Below are 25535 nucleotides of genomic sequence, written 5' to 3'. Positions count from 1 at the left end.
ATTACAGGATGAAACAGACCATGACGTTGACTAACTTTTTTTTGTCAAAGGATAACTGTTAGACATGTGCAGGATGAAAAAATTTGTTTCGTTTCGATTCGTTATTTAATTAAATTCGGTTAGTTAAGTTTGTTGCATTCATTACATTTGTTTTCGGGATTCATTTCGCATTCGAAATAATTCTAACGCATTCGAAAACAAATCTACCGAATTCGAAAAACACTATCAAATTCGAAATAATGCTACCACATTTAAAACAAAACTATATATAACCATTTCCTGAAATTCAAAATTCGTATAGAATGAAATTGAATTTGAATAGAAAAGATTAAATTAGAATCTAAAAAAATAGAAAAGAATAGTATAGAAAAACAATAGCACAGAACAGAAAAAATATGTTATATTATCTCTATATATAGAGATATATATATATATTTTATATATAACATCTTCTGAAATTTTTATTTTGTATAGAATGAAATCGAATTCCAATAGAAAAGATTAGAATAGAATAGAAAATAATAGAAAAGAAAAACATAGAAAAACAATAGAACAGAATAGAAAAAATTAAAAAAAAATATAATATATTCTATTCTAATCTTTTCTATTCCAATTCGATTTCATCCTATATGAAATTCGAACTTTGGAAAATGGTTATATGTAAAAAAAAAAATCGAATGTGGTAGTTTTTTCAAATTTAGTAGATTTTTTTTCAAATGCGGTAGTTTTTTTCTAATTCGGTAGATTTTTTTAAATGCGGTAGTTTTTTTTTCTAATTCGGTAGATTTTTTTTTTTTATTCGGTAGATTTTTTTCAAATGCAGTAGAATTTTTCGAATGCAGTATTTTTTTTTCTAATCTAATTTAGTTTTTCAAATTTGATCGACTTTTTAGGAATTCGGTCAAAAATTTTTCAAATTCTAATATGAAACTTTTATAATCTTTTCTATTCAAATTCGATTCCATTCAATAAGAAATTCGAATTTCGTATAAAATGATTCAAATTTGAATAGAAAAGAAAAACAAGAGAATAGAATAAAATATAATTATATTATAATTGATTCTATTCTGTTCTATTGTTTTTCTAGTTTATTAACTTTACTATTATTTTCTATTCTATTCTAATCTTTTCTATTCCAATTCGATTTCATTCTATATGAAATTCGAATTTTGGAAAATGGTTATATGTAAAAAAAAATCGAATGTGGTCGTTTTTTCTAATTTAGTAGATTTTTTTTCAAATGCGGTAGAATTTTTTTCGAATGCAGTCGATTTTTTTCTAATCAAATTAAATTTTTGAAATTTGATCGACTTTCTAGGAATTCGGTCCAATTTTTTTTCAAACTTCTAATATGAAACTAATCTTTTATAATCTTTTCTATTCGAATTTGAATTCATTTTATACGAAATTAGAATTTCGTATAAATGAATTCAAATTCGATAGAAAAGATTAGAATGGAATAAAAAAGACAAACAAGAGAATAGAATAAAATATAATATATATTATAATTGATTCTATTCTGTTCTATTGTTTTTCTAGTTTATTAACTTTTGTATTATTTTCTATTCTATTATAATCTTTTCTATTCCAATTCGATTTCATTCTATATGAAATTAAATTTTTTGGAAAATGGTTATATGTAAAAAAAAATCGAATGTGGTAGTTTTTTCTAATTTAGTCGATTTTTTTTTCAAATGCGGTAGTTTTTTCTAATTCGGTAGATTTTTTTTTAATTCGGTAGATTTTTTTCAAATGCAGTAGAATTTTTTCGAATGCAGTATTTTTTTTTCTAATCTAATTTAGTTTTTCAAATTTGATCGACTTTTTAGGAATTCGGTCAAAAATTTTTCAAATTCTAATATGAAACTTTTATAATCTTTTCTATTCAAATTCGATTCCATTCAATAAGAAATTCGAATTTCGTATAAAATGAATTCAAATTTGAATAGAAAAGAAAAACAAGAGAATAGAATAAAATATAATATATATTATAATTGATTCTATTCTGTTCTATTGTTTTTCTAGTTTATTAACTTTACTATTATTTTCTATTCTATTCTAATCTTTTCTATTCCAATTCGATTTCATTCTATATGAAATTCGAATTTTGGAAAATGGTTATATGTAAAAAAAAAATCGAATGTGGTCGTTTTTTTCTAATTTAGTAGATTTTTTTTTCAAATGCGGTAGAATTTTTTTCGAATGCAGTCGATTTTTTTCTAATCAAATTAAATTTTTGAAATTTGATCGACTTTCTAGGAATTCGGTCCAATTTTTTTTCAAATTCTAATATGAAACTAATCTTTTATAATCTTTTCTATTCAAATTCGATTTCATTTAATAAGAAATTAGAATTTCGTATAAAATGAATTCAAATTCGAATAGAAAAGATTAGAATGGAATAAAAAAGACAAACAAGAGAATAGAATAAAATATAATATATATTATAATTGATTATATTCTGTTCTATTGTTTTTCTAGTTTATTAACTTTTGTATTATTTTCTATTCTATTGTAATCTTTTCTATTCCAATTCGATTTCATTCTATATGAAATTAAATTTTTTGGAAAATGGTTATATGTAAAAAAAAAATCGAATGTGGTAGTTTTTTCTAATTTAGTCGATTTTTTTTTCAAATGCGGTAGTTTTTTCTAATTCGGTAGATTTTTTTCAAATGCGGTAGAATTCTTTCGAATGCAGTAGATTTTTTCTAATCTTATTAAATTTTTCAAATTTGATCGACTTTTTAGGAATTCGGTCAAAAAAATTCACATTCTAATATGAAACTAATATTTTATAATCTTTTCTATTCAAATTTGATTTCATTCAATAAGAAATTCGAATTTCGTATAAAATGAATTCAAATTAGAATAGAAAAGATTAGAATGGAATAGAAAAGAAAAACAAGAGAATAGAATAAAATATAATATATATTATAATTGATTCTATTCTGTTCTATTGTTTTTCTATTCTTTTATATTTTAGTTTCCATAAATTTTAATTATTTTCCAATCTATTCTAGAATTCAAATTTATACTATTCGAATTTCGGAAGACTGTCATGTTCTATTTTATTACATTCTATTAACTTCTATTCTATTCTTTTTTATTCTATTGCTTTATTGTTTTATATTCTATTTTATTGTAGTTTTTAGAAAATCGATTTCTATTTTTTCAAATTCGATTTGAATTCGAATTTCGTTCGCGTTTTTTTGAATGTGTTTAAATTCGTTAATTTTGTTATTCGGAAATTCGGATGCATACAAATTTCCGAATAATGAAAAATTTGTTCGAATTCGTAACGAAACGAAATGCACATGTCTAATAACTGTCCACTGACAGTGATCATGTGATGATAAGCAGTGTACAGTATCTAACTCACAGGCTCTTAAGTGTGAAAGTAGTTTTTATGGGTGGTCCAGCCAGGTGTGGTAAAAGTTTCATTTAAGATACTTACTTTTTGGCAGCTTTCTATAAATTCATCTATAGTAACTACTCCATCTTTATTTATATCCATTTTCTGCAAAATTAACATAGATTAGTAAATTACAAATACAGTAAATCCAATACAAGGTTTACAAAAATGTTTACTTCTTTCCTTATTTCTGCTTCTTTCCCTAATCCCTCCCCTTTATTCCTTACTATTGCTTGTCCTACCTTCATTTTTTCTTTCTCTATTGCCCTTCCTTTTTTGATTTCTATATCTCATCTTTTTTCTTTTGCCTACCTCCCTTTCTAATTTTCTTTCTTTTTTTTTTCCTTCTCTTGTTCTCCCCTTTTCTATTTTCTTTTCTTTTCTCTTTACCTACTTTCTCTTCCTCTCCATTCCTTTCTTTCCCTTTCCTGCATTTCTTTTTTTTTCTTTTTCTAGCCTGTCATTTCTTCCTATTTACCTTCCCTTTCTTTCTTTTTTTTTTCTCTTCCTTTAAGGCCCCATGCACACGAGACGCTGCTAAACTCGAGTTCAGAGGCATTTGGGCATTTTTTTCAACTGCCCCTGAACACATTTAATGTTATCCTATGTGTCCATGCGCACAATCACGTTTTTTGGCGTTTTAAAGCAGTTGGGTTTATGTCCTTTTTTCAGACGCAAAATTTTGGGTTCAGAAGCGTTTTATTTTTGCGTTTTAAATGCCGTTTTTTGCCTTTGAAAACGTGAGTTTAGAGGTGTTTGTAATTGCTTCTCGTGTGCATGGGGCCTTATACTTCATTTGTTTCCTTTGTATCTTCCATTTTCTTGCCTTTTTCTCTTCTCTTCTTTCTTCCTCACTTACCCATCCTTTTTTCTCGCCCTATCCTTTTTCTCTTTGTCCTCTTTCCTCTTTCTTCTTTCTGGCTTATCATTTTTTCCTTCTTTCTATCCATTTTTTCTCTCCTTTCCTTTCTTCCTATTTGTTCTCTTTAATTTCCCTAAGGCCCCTTTCAGACTGGGGCGGGAGCTGCGGTGGCGGTATAACGCCGCTAAAAATAGTGGCGCTATACCGCCGGAATTGCCGCGGGTATCAGCCGCTAGCGGTGCGGTATTAAGCCCCGCTAGCGGCCGATAAAGAGTTAATACCGCCCGCAATGCGCCTCTATAGAGGCGCACTGCGGGCGGTATTGCCGCGGTTTCCCATTGTTTTCAATGGGAAGGAGCGGTGAAGGAGCGGTATACATGCCGCTCCTCTCACCGCTCCAAAGATGCTGCTGACAGGAGATTTTTTTGTCTCCCGCCAGCGCATCGCCTCAGTGTGAAAGCCCTCGGGCTTTCACATTGAGTCTGCAGTGAAGGAGTTTTTCAGGCGCGATAGCAGCGCTATTTTTAGCGCTGTACCGCCTGAAAAACTCCTCAATGTGAAAGGGGCCTTACTCTTGCACTTTTCCTAATTCTTGCCCTTCCTCTCCTTCTTGCTCTTAATTTCTTCTTGCTTCCCACCCTTACTTTCTTGTCTTTCCATTCTTCCTCCTTCTTGACCTTATTTTTTTCTCTCAATTCCTTTTTCCTATTTCTCATTCTTGCTTTTTTTGCTCCTTTCTTGCCTTTATTTTCTTCCTCTTTTTCACCTTCATTTCTTACTCTTTCTTGCCCTACCTTTCTTACTCTTTATTGCCTGTTATTTCTTCGTCTTTATTACCCTTCTTTTCTTTGTCTTTTTCTCTTGTTCTTTCTTCCTCGTTCTTGCCCCTACTTTACCATTCTTGACCGTTCTTTTTCCCTCTTTTTTCCCCTTTTCTCTTCCTTCCTTTCTTCCTATTTCTCCTCTTTCCTCTGTTTCTCATTCTCTCCCCTTCATATTTCTTGCCAAAGAAAGAAGAAAGGCAAGAAAAATTAACTCATTCTTATGCTTACTTTGCTTCTTGCTCTTCCTTTCTTCCTCTTTCTTGCCCTTGCTTTCTTCCTCTTACTTTTATTCACCCTTCCCTTCTTCCACTTTCTAGTTCTTCCTCTCCATTTCTTTTTTCCTGCTTTCTTGCCGTTCATGTTTTCCCATTTCCCGTCCTTTCCTTTTCTTCTTTCTCTCTCTTTTTCTATGTCTTTCTTTTTTCTTTTTTTTTCTTTCCTTTCTTCCCTTTTCCTCTTTCTTCATTTTTTGCTCTTCCTTTGTTTCTCTTTTTTTGCTCTTCCCTTCTTCCTCTTTCTCTCCCTTCCTTTTTTTTTCTTTCTCTCAGGCCCCATACACACCATAGAATCTATCCGCAGATAAATCCCAGCAAATGGGTTTCAGCGGATAGATCCTATGGTGTGTACACGCCAGCGGATCTTTATCCGCGGATATATCTCCCCTGGGATGGATTCCAGCAGATCGGATATTCGCTGACATGCAGAACAAATCCATCTGCTGGAATCCATCCCAACGGATGGATCCGCTGGTCTGTACAGATTCACCGAATCCATCCGTCCGAAGGGATCCCCCGCATGCGTCGCAATGATTCAACGCATGCGTGGAATTCCTTATATGACAGCGTCGCGCACGTCACCGCGTCATAATCGCGGCGACGGCGCGACACGTCATCGCCAGAGGATTTCAGCGCGGATTTCAATGCGATGGTGAGTACACTCCATCGCATTAAAATCTGCTGAAATCCTCGAGAGGATTTATCCGCAGAAACGGTCCGCTGGACCGTATCCGCGGATAAATACTCCCGTGTGTATGGGGCCTTACTCTCACTTCCTTTCTTCCTCTCTCTCTCTGCCTTCCTTTCTTTCTTTTTTCCCTTCTTTCTTTTCTTCCTATTTCCCTTCCTTCCTTTCTTCCTTTATTTTTCTTTCTCTCTTTCTTGCCTCCACTTTCTCTCCTACACCTTTTTTTCTCTTTTCCCTTCTCCCTTCATTTCAATTTTTCTTCTTTCAATTCCTTTTTTCATCCTTCATTCTTCTCTCTTGCCCAACCTTTCTCTCCTCTTTCTCACACTCCCGTTCTTCTTTGTTTTCTCCCTCCCTTCTTTTTCTTTGCTACATATCCCCCCCCCCCCCACACACACAAAGGGCATATTCACTATTATCTATTGCAAACATACTCTCATTAAAGACGAACTGCCATTTTTCTCTTTGGTAGTCATTTTAAGGATGCCCTTACCTGGAAGAAATTCTCCACATGTTGTTTTGGCGCATCTTCCCTAACAAGGGGATAAGTGCATTTGCCCATCATGTCATAAATTGCCTTCATGATGTCAAGCATTTCCTGTTAATACACAATTTATTTTAATTATTTCACATTCTCTAATCTGGCTATGCCTCAGTTCAGAAGATACATTTTTTTTATTGTACAGATAGCAAGAAACCAGATTTTATTTGCCATGGTTCTTATGTAGGTTATATATATATTTTTTTTAAATAAGCTGACTGATTGCTAAGTTCTTTATACATAATGGCCACATATGGAAGTCAATCAAATATACTGTACAATATTCAGTACACTGGTAACACATCTATATTTCTGAGGCACAAGCCTCAGAGTAAACCAAAAAACTCCTTTAACTTCCTGACTGAGCCAAATCTTACTTAATTTTTATCTCATATGCTTGTGACGAACACGGCATCAGACCCCAGCCGCTCTCACCAACATGTGACAAACAGGTGGTCAAACTCAAACCTTGCAGTCATCGATATGTGACAATGACGCTCTAAGCCTCACCCTGCACAAAAATGTTCCAGCTCCTGGGACCACAATCTGGGTTCCGGCAGAATGAGAGCAATTGTCACTGGATTTAGTTAACCATGCCTTTAACCTTTTGAAACTGCCACCAGATATTTTATAATATCGACCATTCACAATAACAATTATGACTTATTATAAATGTCTGTAATTCACACTGTCATGACAGAACAAAATATCCAGAGATATTCAGAGAGACAGGGATTCTTTAAAGTGGAACTTTAGGCCAAAATTCAAAATGGGTGAATATGCAGGAATTTTAATACAGAAGAGGCATGCAAAGGGTGCATGTTTTGTCTCTTCTTCATAAAAGTTACCTACCTGCCTGTTTACCATTTGTACAGTGAGCCACCCATGCACAGCTCACTATACAATTCCTGCAATCTGGAATCTGACTGAACTCTTGCACAAACGCAGGAGTGACATCATCCCTGCCCAGCCAATGAAAGTGGGTGGCGATCGAGACCCAGAAGCCGACCGCCTGAACATGTCAGCAGCCGGGCAGGGAGCTCGGGAACGCCACATCGCTGGGGCTGAGGTGAGTGTAGATCCACTTTAAGTTCTAGCTTACTGCATTATGCCACATACACATGATCGGAAATTCCGACAAAAGAACTGTGGATTTTTTTCCGAAGGAATGTTGGCTCAAACTTGTGTTGCATACACACGGTCACACCGTGTGGGGTAGTTATTGGCAGGACACTGTTGCAGTGGAGGATTTGTTGCAGTTTCGGGAACACAGAGAGGCAGAGTTGCTAACTGGTCTGTGGGAATGCAATTGTTAAGTCCGATGACGCCGCCTGGTCGAGGAGAGGATGTCGTAGCAGATCACATCACTTAGTCCCAGATGAAAAGTGGGAGGAGACAAGTCATTATCCTGTGTATCGGTGGGACGCCACTAGCCATACCCTCTGCACACTATTTAAAGTAACACTATTGCTGCTTGGGACACTATTTAGGAACTTACACCTGGGTTTGTGGGACTTACAATTGAGTGCTCCAGTGCCAGATTCAGGGCCCAAAGCACTGGGCAGTGGAAATGAGTTTGCCATAGACCAGTGATGGCGAACCTTGGCACCCCAGATTTTTTGGATCTACATTTCCCATGATGCTCATACACTCTGCAGTATAGTATCATGGGAAATGTAGTTCCAAAACATCTGGGGTGCCAAGGTTCGCCATCACTATCATAGACTGTTGGACCACTATTTTTGCATTGGCTCTTTGTCAATACCCCTCTTAGTGTAGAGATCAGGCGCACAGTCTCTGGTCCACTTGTTATTTACTTAATCACACATTGTTTTGTAACTGTTTCCATTTATTTGATAGTGTTTATTACTTCTTTTCCATCCTTTGGATATTGTTTTACTGTGTGTTGCCCAAATAACAATTCCCCCCCCAGCATTGAGGTGTGAGAAGATGTGGCATTACTAGGATGGTCATTGACATTGGGAGTTAGGGGTCCAAAACATCAGCTGTTCCTTCGGGGGTAAGTGCTATACAAGAGACATGCGGGATACAATTTTATTATCACTGAACTTCAACTAAGAGATGTTTGTTGTTAGGGTGTACATACACTCTAATGGGGCTGGGCCAATACAGCAATCCCTGGGTGTAAAAACTGAAGCCCTGGGCAGGGCAGGTAGGCTTTATTTCATGTATTTATTTCTGACTTGACATCACAAAACATTTTCCTTGTTAATCTTAAGAGCAGAATGCAGCAACTAATTAATTTGTATTACATTATTAAGTGGTGTAATTCGTATTTGTCTCTTTATAGTCAGTCAATAAAATACAGACATAGTGGTGCTTACCTCTTTAGTTATATAGCCATCTTTATTGATGTCATATAAATTAAAAGCCCAGTTAAGCTTTTCTTGTATTGTTCCTCGTAGCAGTGTAGAAAGTCCCATTACAAAGTCCTACATTACAAGAAGAAAAGTTAGATTAATGGTATGTTGAGCAAATCATATCACAGTGGTTACCAATCAGCGTTTCAAAGGCCTCTCAAGTACCTTTCCTGCAGAGCAGACGGGGAATCCAGGGGACAGTCAGTAGTCACTGATGGACACTCACAAGCAGGGAGAGTTTATAATCATTGCCTAACAAGCTTTATTGTTGTGTCATTTACCCTTCCTGGGTTTCTTTATGTACATGTTGTTGCAGATTAAACAGCAGCATAGGGATTGTGTTCTCTATTGGGGTGACACATAACAGCCATGTTACATCTATACTATCCTAATTCCTGAGTTTAGGAGCACCTATGCTCGTCATCAATCCATTATACTAGACATGTAGGGCCAGATTCACAGTGGACTTACGACGGCGTATCTCCACGTACGCCGTCGTAAGTCCGAATGTGAGCCGTCGTATCTATGCGCCTGATTCTTAGAATCAGTTACGCATAGATTTGGCCAAGATACGAGCGGCGTAAGTCTCCTACGCCGTCGTATCTTGGGTGCATATTTACGCTGGCCGCAAGGGGCGCTTCCGTAGATTTACGCATCGAATATGTAAATTAGGTAGATACGCCGATTCACAAACGTACTTGCGCCCGCTACGCTGTTTATGTTAGGCTTACGTCCGCCGTAAAGTTACCCCTGCTATATGAGGCGCAGCCAATGCAAAGTATGGACGTCGGCAAGCGTATCTTTTTACGTTGTTTACATAAGTCTTACGTGAATGGGGCTGTGCATAGGTTACGTTCACATTACAGGCATTGGGCCTGGCGTATCTTATGGAGTAAATTCGACGTGATACTGAGCATGCGCCGTTCGTCAGGCGCGTCATTTACGTGGGGTCACGATTCATTTACATACAAGTAAAAGAATATACCGCTCTGAAAACTGCTGATCCCTCTGCTATGCTTCCGTCCCACTGAACTAAAAAGGGTGCTTGCTGTGCTCAGGTGCATTAGATAGAGAAAATTCCTGGACTGCCGCACTCCTTGAAACGATGTCTTTATTCAGCAAATTTTTTTTTCCAAAACACAAAACAACCAAAAACAGTGCAGTCAAAAAGGAGAGGTGGACAAAAGGAAAAGGGTGGCTGACATGTTTCACATCTACCAGCCTATTTTGAATTAGGCGGGCTTACGCTGGCCAATTTACGCTACGCCGCCGCAACTTACGGAGCAAGTGTTTTGTGAATACAGCACTTGCCTGTATAAGTTGCGGAGGCGTAGCGTAAATAGGATACGATACGTCCATATACGTGAATCTGGCCCGTAGTTTGCATGTTCTCCCTGTTCTTGTGTGGGTTTCCTCTGGGTACTCTGGTCTCCTCCTACACTCTGGTACACACTGGTAGGTTAACTGGCTCCTGTCTAAATATTGGCCCTAGTATATGTGTACAAATTGGCTATGCACACGTATTACCACATTCTGCATGCCAGTCCCAAGTCCAAGTCCTTCCAATTAGGGAGGGTTGTGGACAGATCTGGAAATCTGATTAATGCTAAGCTAAATGCAAAAGTTGGATGTATCAATATTTTAAATTAAGTACATGTATGTGTAGTGGCTCCTTTAAATCAACCCTGCTACTATAGTAATAGTTTTGAATGACTCCATACCTGATAAGAAGACAGTACATACCATTTCTGCTGCCTGAACCACTGAAAGCCACACCAATCCTTATTAATTTGCTGAAGTCCTCACTGAAATGAGCATATCCAAGAGTTAATCTAACGAGTCATCTACAGCTCTCACTGGCTTCCTCCTTTGATCTCCACCCACAAGATTCAGTAGTGATGTGAGAGACCCAAGAAATTGATACTCCTAGGATAGCAGACTTCAGCAGCAGATTACTCAGGATTGGAGTGGTATTTAGTGGTATATTTAGCAGGGATTGTTAAGTATATATTGTCTTCTTTAACAGGCATGGGGGTCATTTAAAACCATTACTGTAGTGACAGGGTCACTTTAATGAAAGCCATTATACATACATTTACCTAAAGCGATAAACATGTTATACTTACCTGGTCTGTGCAGTGGTTTTGCACAGAGCAGCCCTGCCGGGTGCCCCCACAGCAATGCAGCTTGCTCTGTAGGCACCCAAGCAGGCACGCTCCTGAGCCACGGCTTTATGTCCATTCACACACAGAGCTGTGGCTCAGCCTCGCTCCCTCAGACTCCTGATTGGCTCACTGGCTGTGATTGGCAGCTGCCAAAAGCCAATCAGGAGTGAGAGCCCCGGAGAGGCAAGATTCCCGTGGACATCACTGGATCGAGAGGGGTCTCAGGTAAGTTTTGGGGGGGGGGGGGTGCTGCTGCAAATTAAAGGTTTCATAGTTGGTGAGGTTGTGTGGGTGTTTATGTTCCCACAAATTCTTATATTCCTTTATATTATGTTTGCTCAGTAACATAGCTAATAGTTTTTTTAATTTATCTACACTCCTCGCTGATGTCACCAACTGTGGAAGGTAGATCCACATTTCACTGCTCTAAGAATAAAGTACCCTTTTGTAGTTTAAGATTGAGCCGCTTCTCATTCAACTTCACTGTGTGGCCTTATGTATTTTCTTTAGTGACCTACAGCTTTCTCCCTATTCTGCAGTTTTCATTGAAAGATTTAGCAGAGAAAAAAAGGTGCTTCTAAGTGCAGTAAAAAACACTTTAATGACAAGGAAGGGTTAAAAAACACTTACAATATGGAAGTGAAAAACAGGCATATCAATGAATCCATAACGTCCAGCGGGATGCCTCCTTGTGGCAAAGACAGCTGCAGGGGGAAGTTCCAGCCGACCAGCAGTGGTAAACACTGTGGGCCAGATCCACAAAAACCTGGCGCAACGTAACTTTTTCAATTTAAGTTACACGGCTGGAAAATTTCTACCTAAGTGCCCGATCCACAAAGCACTTACCTAGAAATTTTCAGCTGTGTAACTTAAATCCGGCCGGCGCAAGGCGTTCCTATTCAAATGGGGCGAGTCCCATTTAAATTAGGCGCGCTCCCGCGCCGGCCGTACTGCGCAGGCTCACGATGTCATTTTCCCGACGTGCTTAGCGCGGTTTTACGTTGCGCCGGGTTTTGAGAATCGCGACGGGCGTAAAAACAAAAATACGAGTTGCGACGGGAAAAAAAAAAATTCGAAAAAAAAAAAGACGGCGACGCGGGATAGAAGGGTCTATTTTTACAAGGCCTAAACAGTTTAGGCCTTGTAAAAGCAGCCCTAATTTTACGATTGCAAACTAATACTTACGGAGAAAAAACTAAGCTGAAAAGCTTTGTGGATCTCTGTAAGTGCTAATTTGCATACCCGAAGCGGCATTTCGACGAGAAATGCCCCCAGCGGCGGATGCGGTACTGCATCCTAAGATCCGACAGTGTAAGTCCCTTACACATGTCGGATCTTCTCCCTATCTTTTGGAAACTGATTCTGTGGATCAGTTCCAAAGATAGAAACAGGGATACGACGGCGTATCAGTAGATACGCCGTCATATCCCTTTTGTGGATCTGGCCCCGTGTCTCTGATCCAAGATGGAGAGCCATGCTGTCAGGATCAGCATGAAATACAGGCAACCAGAAGTGACGTCAGAGTGGGTAGGACATGTTTTGGAGCATGCCCAGTTGCTCCTTCTTGGTTTGAAGAAGGAGCAACTGGGCATGCTCTGAAACATGTCCCACTCACTCTGATGTCACTTCCAGTTGCCTGTATTTCATGCTGGTCTTGACAGCACGGCTCTGCATCTTGGATCAGAGACACAGGGCCAGATTTACGTAGCGGATCGTAATTTTAGTCCGGCGTAGCGTATCGTATTAACGCTACGCCGCCGCAACTTTGAGAGGCAAGTGCTGTATTCACAAAGCACTTGCCTCTAAAGTTACGGCGGTGTATCGTAAATCTGCCGGCGTAAGGGCGCGGAATTCAATTGTTAAAGATGTGGGCGTGTTTTATGTTAATTTTACTTGATCCGACGTAAATTACGTTTTTTCTGAACGGCGCATGCGCCGTCCGTGGGGGTATCCCAGTGCGCATGCTCGAAATTAACCCGCAACAAGCCAATGCTTACGACGTGAACGTCATTCTATGCAAAGCCCTATTCGCGAACGACTTACGCAAACAACGTAAAATTTTCAAAATTCGACGCGGGAACGACATCCATACTTAACATAGGATACGCCTCATATAGCAGGGGTAACTATACGCCGAAAAAAGCCTTACGGAAACAACGTAAAAAAATGCGCCGGCCGGACGTACGTTCGTGGATCGCCGTATCTAGCTGATTTGCATACTCAACGCGGAAATCGACAGAAACGCCACCTAGCGGCCATTGTAAATATGCACCTTAGATCCGACGGCGTACTAAGACGTATGCCAGTCGGATCTAGCCCAGCTTCAGGCATATCTTGTTTTGTGGATACAAAACAAAGATACGCCGGAGCAAACTAGAAGTTATGCAGCGTATCAATAGATACGCCAGCGTAACTCCTTTGTGGATCTGGCCCACAGTGTTTACCACAGCTGGTCGGCTGGAACTTGTAGTTGTCTTTACTCCCAGAAGGCATCCCACTGGACATTATGGATTCATTGTTATGCCTGTTTTTCACGTCCATATTGTAAATGTTTTTAACCCTTCCTTGTCATTAAAGTTTTTTTTTTTTTTTTTACTGCCGGTAGAAGCACCTTCTTTTCTGCTTTGTTTTTCCTATAGAGTGTGCTTCCCTCCTCTGAAGTGCTGCTTAGGTGCATTAATCACATCTCAAGAGCTACTTGTGTACTGTTTGTTAAAGTCTCCTTGTTATCCAGAGTTATTCTCCACACTCCTTATCATTGAAAGATTTGTATTTTGTAATCATATCTACTCTTAAGCACCTCTTCTACAGGAAGAAAACGTTTAATGTTTGTAGTCATTTCTCATCACTGAGGTCCTTAAGCCCGCTTATTCATTTTTTTTGCCCTTCTCTGGACTCTCTGCAGTAAAAGAACATCCTTCCTGAGGACTAGTGACCAAAACTGGACTGCATACTCAACATGCGGCCGAACCAAAACTCTGTTAAGTGGTAGAATTATAGTGTTATCTCTTGAGTAAATACACTTTTTAATGTATGATAGTAGTCTGTTAGTCTTGCTTGCTGCAGCTGTAATCTGTAATCTATTAGGAGTCTGTAATCTATTAGGACCCCTAGACCCTTTTCCATCCTATTCTATGTTCTCCCCCCAGTGAGTAAAGCTGGTCATGGATAGGTTAAAATTAATTTCAATTTTGATCCATCTGTGGTCATTCTTGTTCATGAGAAGTCAATCTAATAATTGGCTTCTCATGAACAGAACTGATGGAAAAAATCAGTTTGATCTGCGTTGCAGCCAGTAGGCTGCAGCACTGATTAGTGTATTCTGACTGCTGAAAAGTCCCCCAGAACACAGAATACAAAGGTGCAGCGTTAAGGATTCCTTCTTCCACTAGGAATGTGTGGATGGGGAAATCCATTTATGGCCAACGTAACTTGCATGCATGAGTTAAAATTAAATTATAAATAGAACTAAACTCTCAATCACCATTAACTATTTTTGTCCTTTTTTACATTTCTTCCGTTGTTTTCTGGTTTCTGGCCTAGGCCAAAATGATGTCATACAACCCGGGAGTCTTCATGGGGCTTTTTTTTCTTTCATTTGAAGGAGGGGCTTTCTCTGCAAAACAAATCCTCCTGCCTACATGCCTAAACTAAAGACACATGGATTCCAGGAAGTAAATGCTACATGAATCATATGCCCTTACTCAAGATGGTCACAGCTATAAATCATAGGGGGATGTTTTTTATAGTGACTTCTCAACAAAGTAAAGCATGGAGACATGGATGGATGGGTGAGTTTGCTTTGAATATTACAATTAATTAAATAACGTTTTCAGTTTGTGGTGCTCAGATACAGTGTAGTTCCACTTTACACAAGTTTGTTTTTTACATCTTTGTCCCATTGGGAGATTTAGTTCCGCTTTAAATAACCCCCCTTATGTATGCAAGCAACTGCTTCCAATTTTAAGAAGCTAAACTGGTGTATGCCAGAGTCTCTGGTAATTATAAGCATGCTTTTCCTTCTTTTTAATAGAAATATCAAAATAAGGCCACATGTAGGGACCAATTAGTCCCTGTTCACATTTTTCTCTGATTAAAAGTCCAGATGTAGCCGTCCCTTATCACCAGGGGGGTGATTACCAGTGCTTGGAATGGGCTGGTGAGGAATTCCCCCCTCCTGAACTGAGTGTCAGCACTATGCATTGCTCCCCTACAGTTTTCTCAAAATGTATTTTTGTCATGGCTTCAGGGAAGACTGGATACATTCATTTAAATCAGAAAAATTCTTTATTGATTCACCTGAAAAAAATAAACATTATTCACGATTCCAGTAAACACATTTCCCAATTCTTGGCTCTGGCTCAGCAAGGCAATGTATCTTATATTTACTGTATATTGATGAGAGGGGAACATGTTTACAATTTAAAAGAAAGAATGCAATGTACTTTCTATTCCCAATTAAAGTATACTGAGCTAAAGATTGTTTCGTTACATTTTGCAGTTGCAGAATGCTAATAATTGTTTATTTGCCTAGAGCCCACTCGTGCCTTTGCATTGTTCATTTGTTTTTATGCTTTTTCTTTATGTTTTACATTACAGTTATGTTAATTTCTATAAAAAGCACGTCCTTAAAAGTGAAGGATTTTTCAAAAGTGCAATACTATAAAATGAAAAGGGCTGATCATCATCCGTCTATAGAAACTGTTAAAGAAAAACAGAAAACAGGCAATTCCTTTAAAATCAAGAGCTAAATGAAATACAGTCACATTTATCTTTTCCATCCAATGGGGACAATTCATTGTCTGACACCTGGAAAAGTGTCGGTGTGTAGCCACTCCTCTATATCATGCCGACTGATGGCACAGTTTACAAGCCCCAATTAAAAAGACCAAGAAAGAGTGTGGCTTTTTGGGGAGAATTTTCACCAGACAAAGGAAAGAGAGAGGGGGGCTGCTGCCAAGAGGAGGATGGATTTGTAACTTCGCCGCTGGCGGGTTTGCACTACACAGGAAACTGCTAGCTAGCACTGAAGATTGGTAAACTGACCCCTTTAGATCATCTGCATTACCCTGCCACCTGCCAGTTACCGATCTGAGGTTTGTCCATCTATCACCACTTGGGTCTTCTCCAGGGAAGCCATTGTTCTGTTCTATGAGCCAGGCCAGTCCGTCATCCACCGCCATTCAGACTGTTACAACAACCTAGGGAGTTGGTGGGCGGGTCTCTGACTCACCTTTGTTCTGTCAGTAGGGGGAGACATACTGTAAGCAGTATCTATTCTATCCACCTTTCCTTGAACTAAATGAAATACTTTTTGTGCTGTCAGCAGTTTCTGTCTGGCTGTTCCGTTGCTCCCAACAATACCGTAGCCCAGTCTGTTGCACTGTACACTTAAGCACAGTCCATAAGCATATATCCTACTGCACACAGTTATAACAAGCACCTTTAAATGCACCAGCATTACCAAAGTGCCCCAACGTCAGTCGGCAGAAGAATCGCTTTTGATGAATTGTGAATTGGTCCCTTTTTTCCCTCATGCTCTCAGTCAATAAATTGCTTGCTATATTACATTTTTCAAGGTTCATTGGTGGCCTAGGCCTAGCTTTATTGCCACCAGTGTGCACCAGCAGTATAGTCTGAATATTGTTAGTATCAAATTGAGGCTGCCAGTTGTAACATTATTAGGTGGGAAGGGTCTTGTTTATGCTGACCCAGAGACAGTTTGATATTCTGTGCTCACATGTCTATTGTAGCGTCAGTTGTAATTCAATTAGTTAGACCTTTTTATATTTCTTTGGTTTCCTGAGCCATCCTTGTTTAGTGATATTACTGTATACTCATTGGCTCTGCTAACCTGTTTCATGTATACATTTAAAGTTTTACCACTCAGTGTAACAAAGCTTGTGAGTTTCTACCTGTTTGTGTAAGTATAACCCAGAGTGTCAGAGGTCACAATATTACCAGCGGCGCTTGCGTAAGTAGTGCTACACAATCACTATATTTATAGCTTAAAGCATAACTTCAGTTTTGTTGAGGAAAAAAACTTCCTCCTAGGTGATCTATGTATATTACAAGGATTATAACAACCTTTGTTGCAGATTTCTACCTTTTGTTATTCTGAAGAAATCACTATGGGCCAGATCCACGTAGATCGTCGTATTTTTAGGCAGGCGTAGCGTATCGTTTTTACGCTGCCGCTACTTTGAGAGGCAAGTGCTGTATTCACAAAGCACTTGCCTCTAAAGTTATGGCGGCGTAGCGTAAATCTGCCGGCGTAAGGGCGCGGAATTCAAATGTTAAAAATGTGGGCGTCTTTTATGTTAATTTTACTTGACCCGACTAATTGACTTTTTTTCTGAACGGCGCATTTGCTGTCCGTGGGGGTATCCCAGTGCGCATGCTCGAAATTAACCCGCAAAAAGCCAATGCTTACGACGTGAACGTCATTCTACGCAAAGCCCTATTCGTGAACGACTTACGCAAACAACGTCAAATTTTCAAAATTTGACGCGGGAACGACGGCCATACTTAACATAGGATATGCCTCATATAGCAGGGGTAACTATACGCCGAAAAAAGCCTTACGGAAACGACGTAAAAAAATGCGCCGGACATAAGTTCGTGGATCGCCGTATCTAGCTAATTTGCATACTCGACGCGGAAATCGACGGAAACGCCACCTAGCGGCCAGCCTAAATATGCACCTTAGATCCGACGGTGTACTAAGACGTACGTCAGTCGGATTTAGCCCAGCTTCAGGCGTATCTTGTTTTGTGGATACAAAACAAAGATACGCTGGAGCAAACTAGCAGTTACGCGGCGTATCAATAGATACGCCAGCATAACTGCTTTGTAGATCTGGCCCTATGTGTGTATCTCTGTGCCTCTGTATCAAGTGGGTCTAATGGGAGTGGTTTCATAATTATCAGTCAGCTGTGGCAGCTGCAGGGCACTAATGAGCAAAGCTGCTGGGCCTGCATCCCTTTAGACGTGTTCCTATTGGAAATATCTCACCAAAAATGACATTTTGTGTTGCAGGGGATGCCTGAAATCTGACTTGTATCTTAGGCAGACTTCTGGGAAAATTGTTGAGCCAATAACACAAGCAGGAAATTAGGTTTCTGGGGAGTGGTCAGTACACATTTTGTGTACAGAACAACTCCATGTAGCCATACTGCATTGCATTTATAGAAAATTACAGCGGCTGCAGATTGAAAAGGAAAGGTAATTTTTAATAACATTCAATTACAATATGACTTGTATCGCAATTGTACAAGCTATATTATTATTATTTTAATTAGTACATGGCTTCCTTTTAATTTGAAGTGCTGGTGCTGACTGTCATAGTTGAAATCCTCTGTCCTGCTATATTATGAATATAGAGAACTATATGAAAAGATGGGCAGATGAATGGTTCTCCTCCTCCATTCATAGAGCACTTTTCATTTAGGCAAGCTCTAGTACATATTGAAGGGATAAAATATGGTGCAGTGCAGGACACTGGTGTGCCATTCAAACCAATGGCATTGCAATGATCCAACGCACATATTGTGCCTTAGTGCATGTTGCAGTAACTCCCTTTTTACCATGTGATACCACAATGCGATGGTGTGAATGAGCCTTTAACATAGTCCTCCTTTAGTATTGCCCAGAAAACACAAAAGAGATCTTCCTCTCCAGACCTACTCCATGCCTCAAAAAAGACCCAGAAATAATATAAAGATAATTTTTATTGCTGTCTCTGTTGGTGAGATTTCCCCTCACTTTGTGTTATGTCGCCATGACAGGAATTAAAGGGTTAGTTCCCCTTTACCAAAAAGTTGCCTATGGATAAAAACCAATAATGCTCTTCTATAGATGAAGACATGCTTTCATCATTATAGGAATACGCTCTCAAACCTCCACACGTGTGAAGTTCATTATATCCTCCATTGTGGCAACAATGAGCTTGGAATTGGAAACACAGCTCACACCTGTGATAGTGGGGGTGAGTACTAACATCTGGGAGCATCTTTACAATGTTCTAGCAATGGGACAGGACAGGAGGGGGATCCCCATATCTACAAGTTTTTCAGTCAGGCTTTGGGAGGTACATAAATGGCTTACGCCTCCAGCAAGGGCAATAATTACCTTTAGTCAATGCTACACAGTTTGTTTTTACCTACAGTTGTCTCTTAACTGCATGGGCACTTTTTGGTTAAAGTGAATTAACTCTTTAAAGAGGAAGTAAACCCTGATGGGTTTTACTCCCTCTTTATTTTCCTGCAAAGGTAATGCATATTGGGCTACTATGCATCGCATACTAGCCCATTATGTGTCACTTACCTGAAACCGAAGCCTACGATGTTCCCGCTGTCCCCTGTGCAGGAAGCGTCCATTCTTCACCCCCCTTCCTTCCGGGACCACGGACTCCGGCTCGTGCCCTTTCTAAAATGCGCATGCGACGAATACATCGGCGCATGCGCAAAAGACATCGGCATACAGGGACATTGTAAATATCTCCTAAACCGTGTAGGTTTAGGAGATATTTCCAGCACCTACAGGTAAGCCTTAATATATGCTTACCTGTAGGTGAAAGTGGCTGTACTGTGTTTATTACCACTTTAAAGGGAAATATACCCAGTTCAAAAAGGGGTTGTATTCTTTATTTATCCCAGGGACACATTAACACATGGCTCTTTGTGTATTGTAGTGTTGTTCATTGTGATTGGCACCCTAATGCACAGTTGCGAACCATGGGGTATGATTCACAAAGACTTACGACGGGCGTATCAGTAGATACGCCGTCGTAAGTCCGAATCCCCGCCGTCGCAACTTTAAGCGTATGCTCAAACTGAGATACGCTTAAATGTTGCTAAGATATGACCGGCGTAAGTCTCCTACGCCGTCATATCTTAACTGCATATTTACGCTGGCCGCTAGGGGAGTGTACGCTGATTTACGCCTAGAATATGTAAATCAGCTAGATACGCCTATTCACGAATGTATGCCCAGCCATCGCAGTAAAGATATGCCGTTTACGTAAGGGGTTTTCAGGCGTAAAGATAAACCACCAAAAACATGGCGCAGCCAATGTTAAGTATGGACGTCGGAACCACGTCAAATTTTTCAAATTTTACGTCGTTTGCGTAACTCGTCTGTGAATGGGGCTGGCCGTAATTTATGTTCACGTCGAAAGCATGACGATTTGCCGACGTCATTTGGAGCATGCGCACTGGGATACGTCCACGGACGGCGTTAAAAACGTCAAATACGTATGGTCACTAGTATTTTACATAGAACACGCCCCCAACCAGACTATTTTGAATTAGGCGGGCTTACGCCGGCCCAGTTACACTGCGCCGCCGTAAGTTTCAGCGCAAGTTCTTTGTGAATACAGGACCTGCTGCTCAAACTTACAGCGGCGTAGTGTATCTGAGATACACTACGCCGGCCAAAATCTATGTGAATCTACCCCCATATGTGTGTTGTGATGTACTGCATTAAAATTGGGCTGCCTTACTGCTATGCACAAAAATGCAAGAAACACAGCACCATAATGTATGTGAAGTAATACATTTTGACACATCAGCACAATATCAATTGAATCTAAAGCCCAGGTGCCAGTAGAGGTCAAATAACTGGCATACAGTGGCCACTATAAAACAAAATGTATACAATTGAGAGTCTGAATCAGCCCACTGAAAGGACCCAAACACTGCACACCAACTCTGGGTACTAGCCAAACTCCAGGCCTTGTCACTTTTCCCCTGCTACAGATGTAATAACTTTTAGTAAGGGAGAATGTGTAAAGCCTTGTACACACGATTGGATTTCCATCAGACAAATCCGTGGATTTTTGTCCGAAGGGCGTTGGCCGTGAACTTGTTCTGCATACAGGCGGCAGAACTTTTTCAGCCAACATACATGAAACTACGTGGTTTTTCAGCTCTTTACCGCCACCCTTTGGGAAACTTCTGCTATTGTTCTCTGATGGTTAGCATTGGTTCGGAGAATGCGTGTTTGTACTTTGGATTTTAGTCTGACGAACGGATAATCCGACGGAACACATTTGTTGTCGGACAATTTGAGAGCATGGCTATCCAACATTTGTTGTCTGAAATTCTGACAACAATTGTCCGATGGAGCATACAGACGGTCGGATTATACCAAAAAACCCTTCCATCACCCAATTGTTGTCAGAATAGCCGATCGTGTGTACGGGCCTTAACCCCTTAACGCCCGCCGCACGACTATTTACGTCCGCAAAATGGCACGGACAGGCAGAAGGACGTATATATATACGTCCCTGCCTTCTAGCGGGTGGGGGGTCCGATCGGGACCCCCTCCGCTGCGTGCGGCGGGCGGATTCCCTCGGGGAGCGATCCGGGACGACGGCGCGGCTTAGTTTATAGCCGCTCTGTCGCGATTGCTCCCCGGAGCTGAAGAACGGGGAGAGCCGTATGTAAACACGGCTTCCCCGTGCTTCACTGTGGCGGCTGCATCGATCGAGTGATCCTTTTTATAAGGGAGACTCGATTGATGACGTCAGTCCTACAGCCACACCCCCCTACAGTTGTAAACACACACTAGGTGAACCCTAACTCCTACAGCGCCCCCTGTGGTTAACTCCCAAACTGCAACTGTCATTTTCACAATAAACAATGCAATTTAAATGCATTTTTTGCTGTGAAAATGACAATGGTCCCAAAAATGTGTCAAAATTGTCCGAAGTGTCCTCCATAATGTCGCCGTCACGAAAAAAATCGCTGATCGCCGCCAATAATAGTAAAAAAAAAAAAAATTAATAAAAATGCAATAAAACTATCCCCTATTTTGTAAACGCTATAAATTTTGCGCAAACCAATCGATAAACGCTTATTGCGTTTTTTTTTTTACCAAAAATAGGTAGAAGAATACGTATCGGCCTAAACTGAGGGAAAAAAAAATGTATATATGTTTTTGGGGGGTATTTATTATAGCAAAAAGTAAAAAATATTGCATTTTTTTCAAAATTGTCGCTCTATTTTTGTTTATAGCGCAAAAAATAAAAACCGCAGAGGTGATCAAATACCACCAAAAGAAAGCTCTATTTGTGGGGAAAAAAGGACGCCAATTTTGTTTGGGAGCCACGTCGCACGACCGCGCAATTGTCTGTTAAAGCGATGCAGTGCCGAATCGCAAAACCTGGCCTGGGAATTTAGCTGCAAAATGGTCCGGGGCTTAAGTGGTTAAGGGGCAAGGAATCTGACTGTCTCTGCCACTTGGTGCAATAAAGCTGTTTTGAAGGTGCAATAGAAAACTGAGTGTGACCTCATATTATTACATCCACATACTGCACACAAGGAGCGTGCTGAAAACATCAGGGACGTAAATACAAATAAAATTACCTGATCCTTGTAATATATAGAGAACTTGTTTTCTCTATGTATATCAGTGAATGAAACTTCATCTTCCATTTCCACAGACAATGAAGACATAAAGACTTGGCAAACAGCTGCTAAATGTTTCCCTCATCTTCTTACAGGGGTGTAAACCTGATTAATGTGAACCATTTTCTGCAACAAACATGTTTAATATGCAATAAACCCTCAATATATTGCATACAAAGTGCCTGTAGATCATGCACAAGCAGCACCAAGATTTTCTCTCAGAACTCTGAAAGTAAAATGAAAAAGGTACGAGTAAAAGCTTCACATTTTTGGTTATAAAGGGAAGCTATTCAGTACAAAAAAGGCTTGGTAGTTAGTTGCTTTGCATAACATTCAAGACAAAATTAACTGCTTGCAGGGACGTGCGGTGAGGTCAGTGGCTGGGGAGGCACTGGCTAGTATCAGAGCCAGATGCACACAGGTTACATACGCTGTGATCGTTAGAGTGAGAAGAATAATTCTAGCACTAGACCTCCTCTGTAACTCTAAACATGTAACCTGTAAAAAAAATTAAAGCCTCGCCTATGGAGATTTTTAAGTACTGAAGTTTGGCGCCATTCCACAAGTGTGCGCAATTTTAAAGCGTGACATATTAGGTATCTATTTACTCAGCGTAACATCATCTTTCAAGTATACAAAAAATTGGGCTAGCTTTATTGTTTTTTTATTTTTTGTTTTTCTATTAATGAAAAAACGTTTCTTTGTTTGCAACAACCACCATGCTATCTCCTATGGTGTCTGCTAAAACAATATAAATAATGTTTGGGTGTTCTGAGTAATTTTCTAGCAAAAATATTTAGATTTTTACATGAAAGAGAGAAGTGTCAGGCCTGGGTGGCAAGGGGTTCATTACCATAAGTAAGTAATATACAAATAATGATTATATATTGTTTTTAAGGTAATTTACTATATTTTCAAAAACTGTACTCAAGCTGGTGACTTAACGGACAAATTACTGAAGTTTGAAGTTATAACTTCCAACCAGTAATTTCACAGTAAATAGATAAATAGTAAATTAATATCTTAAAACATAAAGCATAATAATATATGATTTAGCTTGTACCCTTTCAGCAGCACCAGATTCTCATTCTCCCTCTTAAAGGAGTTGTAAAGGAAAATATTTTTTTTTGCTCAAATGACTGTTTACAGGGTATAGTTAACTGATTCCTTTTAAAAACGATTAAAAATAGATAAAAATCAATCATATAATGTACCTGTAGTTTCAGTTTCGTTTTTGCATGTTATCCTGCCTCTGTGCTGTATAGAGCCATAGAGAAGTGAGGGTTTGGAAAACGAAACTAGAGGCTACCAGTACTGTGGTCCTCAGGAAACAGACAACCAGGAATTGTCCAGAACAGAGCAGAATTACAGCAACATCAGAGCAAAAACAAACAATGAGGACATGAAACCAGGACTGCAGTAAGGTAAAGGAAGCTATTTAGCTAAAAAAAAATAATTCCTTTAGTGACCCTTTAACTGTGTGAGAAAAACATGGGATTGTAGGTAGCGTAAATATTGTACCCATAAACACATGTTTTTTCCTTGTAGTTAGAAGGGCTGGGCTGGAAGGGAGCATTTGTCTTTTGTCTTACGCCACAATCGTTAGAGCGGGAGCAATATTTCTAGCACTAGACCTCCTCTGTAACTCTAAACATGTAACCTGTAAAAAATCTTAAAGCGGCGTCTATGAAGATTTTTAAGTACCGGAGTTTGACGCCATTCCACAGTTATGCGCAATTTTAAAGCGTGACATATAAGGTATCTATTTAATTAGCATAACATCATGTTTCATATTATACAAAAAAATCTGGCTAACGTTAGTGGTTTTTTTTTTCTTTTATATTCATGAAACACGTTTGAAAAATTGCTGCACAAATACCATGTAACATAAAAAGTTGTAATCACCACCATTTTATTCCCTAGGGTGTCTGCTAAATATATATATATAATGAAAAAAAAGAAAAAAGAAATGTTGCGCTATTAATATAGGTTAAACTAAACAAACAGTTGATAACAAAGAAGAAAATTTATGAAAATTAGATTGCAAAGACCCAAGGTTTAAAGGGGAATAAACCACATAGCTGGCAATAAAGTCTTTGTGTCAATCAAAAAAAATAATTGCGAGCAAGTTCTTCAATGTTGAATCAAAATTCATATGTTGAAATCATATGTGGTGACCAACACCACTAAATAAAAAGATGGAGGCTTACCGGATGGCAAGCAATGAAGAGCTTGCGGCTGCAAACCCCAGCCAGGGCCTTTTGATGATCCTCGCAGGGAGATGACAGGGGATGGATGTTGAGGCTTCCCGAACACAGAACCACAGGATTGCAGCGTGTCACACACAAAAAAGACTTAATGGTGAAGTACAGCAGGAACAGCGCATATAAAATATTCGTGACTCAAGGGACCACCACCACCAAAACACCCTAAGGATGGGAGGCTTACCAGAACATAAAGCAGTATAAGCATGTGGCTAAACCCCTAGCCAGGGCCTTTAAAATCCCAGGGTCCTTCGGTATATTGTGGTCAGTGGATGCATAGAAAAAATGATAATGCCCACATGGTGAAGTATGTTGACTCAAAGTATTTAATAAAAAAATATAAACACTTACAAGATAAAAGCAGAAATGGATAGAAGCCGGCCGGCTCTAACAAACGCCCGTCCACACGGAACGAAGAACGTCTTGCGTCAGCACGCTACCTTCCCGACGCACGTTTCGTCAAAAGTTGACGTCATCTGGGGCGTTTGTTAGAGCCGGCCGGCTTCTATCCATTTCTGCTTTTATCTTGTAAGTGTTTATATTTTTTTATTAAATACTTTGAGTCAACATACTTCACCATGTGGGCATTATCATTTTTTCTATGCATCCACTGACCACAATATACCGGAGGACCCTGGGATTTTAAAGGCCCTGGCTAGGGGTTTAGCCACATGCTTATACTGCTTTATGTTCTGTAAGCCTCCCATTC

General features: G+C 39.4%; 1 protein-coding gene across 3 annotated transcripts in view; it reads right to left on the bottom strand.

Moving 5' to 3' along the window:
• The window catches only part of KCNIP4 (potassium voltage-gated channel interacting protein 4), an 894954-nt gene that overhangs the window by 6799 nt on the left and 862620 nt on the right, over window positions 1-25535 (bottom strand). For all 3 annotated transcript variants that reach the window (XM_040335194.1, XM_040335193.1, XM_040335192.1), the window contains exons 5-7: window positions 8951-9058; window positions 6558-6662; window positions 3458-3520 (exon numbers count right to left, since the gene is read on the bottom strand). In XM_040335194.1, coding sequence (XP_040191128.1) covers window positions 3458-3520; window positions 6558-6662; window positions 8951-9058 — 276 coding nt within the window. The remainder of the gene's footprint in view (window positions 1-3457; window positions 3521-6557; window positions 6663-8950; window positions 9059-25535) is intronic.

This window comes from Rana temporaria, chromosome 1 (assembly GCF_905171775.1).
Source record: "Rana temporaria chromosome 1, aRanTem1.1, whole genome shotgun sequence".
Lineage (NCBI taxonomy): Eukaryota > Metazoa > Chordata > Amphibia > Anura > Ranidae > Rana > Rana temporaria.
Note: the sequence above shows the minus strand (reverse complement) of the source record. Positions and strands in the feature narration are given on the sequence as shown.